This window comes from Sceloporus occidentalis, unplaced genomic scaffold, assembly GCF_023333645.1.
Source record: "Sceloporus occidentalis isolate IW3139 unplaced genomic scaffold, rSceOcc1.0.p SCAF_13, whole genome shotgun sequence".
NCBI classification, from domain to species: domain Eukaryota; kingdom Metazoa; phylum Chordata; class Lepidosauria; order Squamata; family Phrynosomatidae; genus Sceloporus; species Sceloporus occidentalis.
In genome coordinates, this window is record NW_028316993.1 from 19,222,781 (window position 1) to 19,230,423 (window position 7,643).

At 43.0% G+C, this 7,643-nt stretch overlaps 1 protein-coding gene across 3 annotated transcripts in view; it reads right to left on the reverse strand.

Moving 5' to 3' along the window:
• The window catches only part of CD164L2 (CD164 molecule like 2), a 46,313-nt gene extending 38,878 nt beyond the window's left edge, over positions 1-7,435 (reverse strand). Inside the window, exon 1 of one of the 3 annotated variants that reach the window (XM_089478459.1) lies at positions 5,370-6,234. In XM_089478459.1, coding sequence (XP_089334585.1) covers positions 5,370-5,532 — 163 coding nt within the window. In that variant the 5' untranslated portion in view covers positions 5,533-6,234. Of the gene's footprint in view, positions 1-5,369; positions 6,240-7,252 lie in introns of those variants that run through there. The other 2 variants (XM_089478460.1, XM_089478458.1) reach the window with 2 other exon arrangements.
• Positions 7,436-7,643: the final 208 nt, after the last annotated feature.

Sequence of the window (7,643 nt, forward strand, 5' to 3'; positions counted from 1 at the left end):
GGGGTCTCTTGGACCCTTTCTCCCTTGCTTCGCTGGGCGCAGCCGTCTGAAGGCTGCGCCCAGCGAAGCAAAGTGGCGCCACAAACCAGGAAGGAGCTCCGAAACGGAGCTCCTTCCTGGTTCGCACTAAGGGCGCCCTAGGCACCCTGGCATGGAGCGAGGACGTCACGTCCATGCCGCCCCTGATGACGGCACCGCACCTCCCTAACCCTAGTACGCACTCTGCACGTACCTTCACGGCGGTCTGTAACCCGCCTAAGTCATGTCTGATCTTGTAATCTAAGTAGGGTCAGCCGTGGTTAGTACTTTGACGGGAGACCAACAATTAATACTAATATTGTAAGCTATTGTTTCAGAGGAAAGAACTGGCAAAACTACCTCTGAATATCCCTTGACTAAGAAAACCTTATGGAATTCATGTCAACAAGCCACTTGAAGACACACATGGAATTGCAGGCGCTATAGGCCCAAATATCTTTATGTTGGGGGCAAAGGTCCCCCAACATAAGTTGGAAAAAGAAACAAGAGGATCAGCTATTTTGGATTTGATCCTATCCAACAGAGATTAATTGGTCAATGTGGTGGCAATAATGGGATGTTTACAAGAGAGTGATCACATCCTCTTAGAATTTGTTATACAGATGAAGAAGAAAGTCAAAAATAGTCACTCACTCTGGACTTCAAGAAAGCTGCTTTTAGTAAATTTAGGAAGCTACAGGTTGAAATCCCACAATCAGAAATTCTAATAGGGAAGGGAGTTCACAGGGCATGGGAGCTTCTTAAAGGTGAGCTATTGAATGCACAGTTGCAAACAATTCCAAGAAAGAAGACAAGTGGGAGGTGTTTAAAGAAACCTGGGTGAATGTGCAAAGAACTTTCAGGTGAACCAATTCCTTACCAAAAAGAAATACAGGCTTGCTGAACTTGCTGCATGACTTTGGAAACCCATTTTCTACATTGCTTCCTTTGGTAAATGGGAACAATGGCCACTTTGCAGTAGCACTGAAAAGATGACTGAGAAGGATTGCAGAAACCATAGAATATTATGACAGTGGTCTACTGCTAAACTATAGTCTTTTCCCTAAAGCACAGGTGGGTAAATTGCAGCTCTCCAAAAATAATCAAACTTCACCTCCCATCATTCTTTACCATTAGTTGTGCTGGTTAAGGTAGAGATAGTCAGAAGGTAAACTGGAATCTACTGGTAGACCTTTGAAAGCCTCCTAAATTTCTGCAGCTTCCAACTCTAAACACTCTAATAGTCCCATGTAAAATTGTAAGAAAGGTATAAAAGACTCTGCTAAGGCTGTTCTTGTGCCAATTGCGCATGTCTCAGCCGCTGTGTTTTTCATCTGTTGCTTTTAACCAGATGCTTGCTCAGCATTCTGGAACAGTTTGAAAGTACTGTGTTATAACCCCTGGACTATGATGACTCATGTATAGATTTGTATCTATCCTATTGTATGGCTCATAAATGATAAGAGGTAATTGACACCTGAACCACCATTTTGTATCCAATGCTGGTTTGTCGACTTCAGTGTGTTCTAGTTAAAAGAAAACATCCTGCAAGCCTGATGCATGTACTAAAAAAAACCAGTGCTGGTGTAAAAGCTGGACTGAATGCCATGAGGATTGTAGTTAACTGCTTAAGAGGGCATATAAAGAGCTGTTACTACTCACTTTGTACAATAATCACACTGCTTTGCCTTACAGCACCTTCCATTGCTTTGAGTGGTAAACTTACCACCATTTATTTTTTGCCTTATCCCTAAAGATTCCAGTTCTGCTTATAACACATCTCTCTTGTATTTGTGTCTTATTAGACACAAAAATACTGCTTGGCACTGACTGCACCTAGGGATGCCATATCCCAGTGACCGCTGGGAAAATCCCGCTTTTGGGGGCCCCTCCCGGTCCCGGCCCGGTTTGGCCCCCAGCCATGCATTTGTCCCGGTCCGGGGCCCACTCCTGCAGCCATTGCCGTTGCCGCTAATGCGGCTGGCCACAGTGCCAACCCACCTCCTTCTTCCCTTCCTTGACTGGCGGGCAGCGCCAACCCACCTCCTCCTCCGGCTCCACCTTCCTCCTCCTTCTCGGCGGCAGCAGCGCCGCTGCCACCACTGCCGCGCCTCCTGTGCCAGGGCTTTCCCGCCTGCGCGTGCGGGGGGCTCTAAAGCAGGAGCTCGTCCCCTGCTTTGGCCAGCCGGCCATTGGCCAGCTGGCCAAAGGGGACGGGCTCCTCAGCGCACGCCACCCGGGCCTCAGCAGGGGCCAGCGGCAGCACGCGCACCTGCCCTGCTTCCCTGCGTGCGTGCATCTGCCCCACTTTTCTGCGCGTGCACACGCGCGCGCACACATGAACCTAAAGAGGAGGAGGAGGAGGAGGAGGAGGAGGAGGGGGGGAGCAGAAGGAGGAAATGTGAGTCAGTGGCCATTAGGTCTGCCTTGGGTTTTTTGGGTTTTTTAATTAATTTTTACTAATTTACTTATTTTATTTTATTTTAATAATAATAATAATAACTTTATTACGGCCATTTGGCCAGCACAATTACAAAATTCCAATTTAAAACACAACATAGGTTCATGTACAGGCAGATTGGAGAGTATAAACAAATGACGGTCTATAAAAAGTAAGGATAAAAAGCAAGGATAGGACTGCACGATCAGGCAAACACACAACAATGAGTAGGCTGCCATCACCTCGCAAACAACTCTATCATATTGTGTAATAGAGCACCACATTCAAGACATATTAGTTCAAAATCACAATCATATCCCCTATCCAAGCAAGAGTTAAACTACAAAATGCCATTAATCAGATGCAACTGATTGGGGTAACTTCATTAAACTTTAGTCCCCAACTAGATTAGTTTGATGGTATGGTAAAATACAGCCATGCCTCCTCATTTACAAATTTTACCGTTAAATCAAGCCATCTATACAGATTTTGAGATTATATTATAACATATTACATCTGTTTAACAAACTGTTTACAATTTGCAGTAGCAGCTGCAAAAAATTGTGCAACTGCTTGCGTTATACCTTCCTTCTGATCTGCAAGTAGAAAATTTGTATAAAATTTCTTTTGTCTGCCTGGAAACTGCAACACAATTGGTGTTATATATAAAGCACGTATTTCTGTATACAAAGAACAGCCAAAGAGAACATGATTAATATTATGATTAATCGCTTCTCGGCCTTTTGGCTAAGATCAAGTGTGTATTTTATTTTATTAATTTTATTATTGCTTGTTTTATATTTTATTTCATTAATTTTAATTATTTCTTGTTTTTATTTTATTAATTTTTATTATTTCTTGTTTTTATTTTATTAATTTTTATTATTGCTTTTTATTATTTTTATTATTAAATATATACACCCCTGTCTTGATTTTTATTTATTTTTTCATTATTTTTATTATTAAATATATACACCCCTGTCTTGTTTTTTATTTATTTTTTCATTATTTTTATTATTAAATATATATACCCCTGTCTTGATTTTTATTTATTTTTCATTATTTTTATTATTAAATATATACACCCCTGTCTTTATTTTTATTTTTTTTCCATTATTTTTATTATTAAATATATAAATATGGCCAGAAAGGGAAGTCCATTTCTGCCATCTGTCTAGGAGTAATGCCAAAATGTCCTCCATTTTGATCATGCCTTAGAAACATGCATTTAGATTAACATTTTTTAAAAATCATCAAATTTTTTTGCGTGTCCTCCATTTTTATAAAGCGTGTCCTACATTTGTCCTGGTTTGGAAGTCCTGGCTTATGGCAACCCTAACTGCACCAGAGTTTCTAAGTACAAATCCAATACTTTGTTAATGACAAGATAAATGCATATTCAGGAAAAAAAGGAACATAGAGCAGAACTAGGATTTATCCACTTCTTAAACAACATGCATTTGGGATATTTAATTTAAAAAAAACATGCTGATCAAGGCCAACAGAGGCTAGATGGTTCATACAAACAAGCAGATTCCAAGACCAAAATCCACCCCAGAGTAGAAGAAAAGCATTAATGTGAATACATCCGCATTATAATTTTTTAAAAGCCAGATTTAATGCTGTGAGAGGTGAAGCTAGGCTTCCATGCCTTTATACAAAAATCACCAGCTCACAAAACTTATCCACATAGAAGTAATAGTACACAATTATCTCACATGCATGTAAGCTAGAACACACTGGAAAAGCATTGTCAACTACATTAAATATGCAATGACTAGAAAAATCAGCATGTGCAATGGTTGCACAAGGGTGGGTTTACAGGAGCCCTTATGTTACTTGATTCCTCTGTACTAGAGGAATGTAGGCAACTTATGTATGCATAATATTCTTACATGTACACAGAGACAGCCAATGTGAATACTTCTACAGTTACTTCACAGTGTCTATGATCTGTGTACATTGTGCACAGGTTACTTATCTATATACTTGTACAATCATTTACACATAAGGCAGTGTACATGTGTTCTATGCAAAAGTTTGTGAGAAATAGCCTTTTGCACTCAGAATCTGTTTATATCTGAAAGAACATTCCTTCACCTAGGAAAACATGTGTTCATTCAACCCAGGAAAGTTGAGTAAGGATGAATCTAGCACCTGCTGTAAACCAGGTAAAAGTGCATAGAAACAGGTTCTCACAACGTGGATGAGTGAGTGTACTTATTATAGTGAGTGCATGTACTTGGGACTAGTTCATACATTCCAGGCTATTCCAATCAAAAATCCACCAAACAGCAATACCTTTATTGGACCAACCAAAATGCACAATATACATGTTGCAAGCTTTCAAAGCTCCACTGGCTTCTTCATCAGGCAAGGTGTTAAAAACCATACAGGAGGGAAAAAAATTGAAGATGTTAGTCACAGGCCTGCATTTTGCTGTTTCTGTTCTCCATACCATCTGAACTGAGAAGAGAAACAGCAATCCTAGATAGTTCTGGTATTGCAGTTTGCAAGATACTTTGAATTCTGTGCTAGAGCTCTATACGTATATATGCCTTCAAGTCACCTGTGCACCTATGGCAACCCCATGAAACCCCAGTTTTCTTAGGCAAAAACAAAAAACCACTAAGAGATGGTTTTGCCTGTCCCATCCTTTGAAATATATCCTACAGCACCTGGTATTCATTGTCAGTCTCCTATCCAAGTACTATCTGGAGATGAACCTGTTTTATTTCTAAAATAAGATGGAACCTGGCACCTTTAGAGTATTTAGCCCCTAGAGTGCTCCTATGCCCTCTATTTTGAGGGCTAGACTTCTCTTGCTGAGAATACTATGTTACCTCCCCAAACTAGAAAACCCAGAATTTTATATGATATGACAGTTGAATTCAAAGACATAGCTGTGTACCTGGGCCAAAATTAGGATTCGGGACTGCGCAGTAACCACATGCTCCCAAACCATAGTGCGTGGCGGTGGCGCTATCATGGCAGCTTCCCATCCACACAGGGGCCACCATGATGATGCAAGTGCTGTGCAGCATCTGCACATTGCTGGCAGGAAGTGGCGTCATGGTGGCGCCCTTTCCTGTTTGTGGCGCTGCAAAAAAGAAGCCGCTCTAGGCTGCAGCACCAACTTGGGGCAAAGACGGGTGGCACGGAGCTGCCCATCTGTCAAGCCCCTTTGAGATTAACTGAAAGAGAGAAGTTGGCAGCATGAGCTTTTGTAGACTTGAGCCTACTTCCTCAGATGCAACTTCACTCTTAGCCACAAAGGTGCCACAAGATCCCTTGGCATATGATACGTCAATGTAATGTACCTTTAAGTGGTACCGTACTGCTATAGCTGTATAGTATAGCTACACACCCTCTTGCTGTAATCCAAGAACAGAGGAAGATATTTTGCAGCGGAAAAGGACAAGGTGATGGCTATCCCCATTCCAAAGCTGAGTGTGGACAAAAGGTAAAACAAGTGGAGAAACAGTTCAGCTGTTGTAAGAGGGCAGCATCTTTTGCCTCACCTGAGAACAGGGGGCTAGGTTAGGTCTCACACTGTCTGCCCTCTAAAGCCCTGCAGTATAAGCTCAGAGGTGTCATTGGGAGGGTGCAGGGGGTGCGGACCGCACCAGGTGACACCCTAAGAAGGGTGACACCACTGCTCCCCAAATATCTGCCTTTGGGCAGAAATGGCCTGTGTCTCTTTTATATGCTCTAGAGATGGTGTGAGTGGGGTGAGGCTCAGAAGGAAGAGAAAGAAGAAGCCCTGTTTTTTTTTAATTAAATTTAAAAATTTAATTTCAAAAGAATAAAAATTAAATTCTTAATTTTTGTAAAAAAATATTATTTTTTATTCTTTTAAAATTTTCTTTAAAAAAACCCACATCGTACCAAAATTTTACTTTAAGCACATGGAACTATAAATACACCTAAGACCTTATCACACATGATGAATCCTGTGCAGAAACGGGATTTCAAAAGTAGGGAAAAAAGCACCAAAGGGCAACAATGCAAAAATAAAGCGAACGGAAAGTCGACAAAAATGACACCTTTTTACTTTCGGGAAGTTCTCAGAAGATCTCAGAAGAAGTAACTTTTTTCATTGTGGAAGGAATTCAAATTTATCTCCTGGACTTTGGAGTGCTTTGCTCCCAGTGCCATATGGCCAGAAGGAGGAGAGCTACCCCCTTCATGGATATCCCTCCAGCGAACAACAAAACAAAGCTTGAGAAAATGCAAGCCTGTGTCTAGTATTGTCAGTTTAAATAAATAAAAGTTCCCCTCCTGTATGACCCCTTGTCTTAGGGTCTCCATCAGTGGGAAAGGACTTGAAAGCCCATCATCCTCCTTAGGGCTTCCATCAGCCTCAAAGGACCACCAAAACCAGCCAAGAGAGGACAGCCCAAGTTACTTGGACTGAGAAGGCAACTTGATGGGCTTTCATAGCGCAGTGTGAACAATCCCTTAGAGATTCGAAGAAAGGACCCGCTGCTTCTCAGTTTTGCAATCCAGACCCCCCCCCCCCCATGAGAATTCCATAGCCTTGAGCCAGAAAAGAGTTAAAGCGGTGTCAAACCGGGTTATTTCTCCAATGCAGATGCAGCTCTTAAGGCTCAGGGCAGAGGAGTTTTGTGAGATGCATCTAGCCTTCTCTGCCAGAGAGCTCTGGGGCCTCAAGGAAGGACGATGCTCAGCATTCCCAGTTGAAGCGGGATCGAACCGAGTTGTGCCTCCAGTGCGGATGCCACCTAGGAAAGCATGCCCACCCCCTGTCCATCTCCCATCAGTCTCACCCACCTGTCTGGGGCGAGGGCAAGGCGTGCACAAAGCCAAGCAGGGCGCAGAGGAGGGCTGCCCGGTGGTGCCAGGGGAGGAGTGCCAAGGTGGGCATCGCTGTGCCTCCTCTTCCTCCAGGGCAAGGCGGGCAAGGGATGGAGGAGCCCAGGAAAGCCGTGGCAGCAGAGGACAAGGAAGAGAGGAGTGAGTGCACAGGGAGGCGGGCACCCAGGTGCGTCGGTGGGCAGGAGGCTGGCACTGGCTGGCAGTGCCACCCTCGAGAGAAAAGGCTCCGATCTCTTCTCCCCCTTCTCTTTCCTTGCCCCTCCTCCAGCCCAGGTAGGCAACCTGAAAGCTGGCAACGGGAGGACTAGACCTCCTGCTCTCAACTCAGCAAGAAAAGACAAAAAAG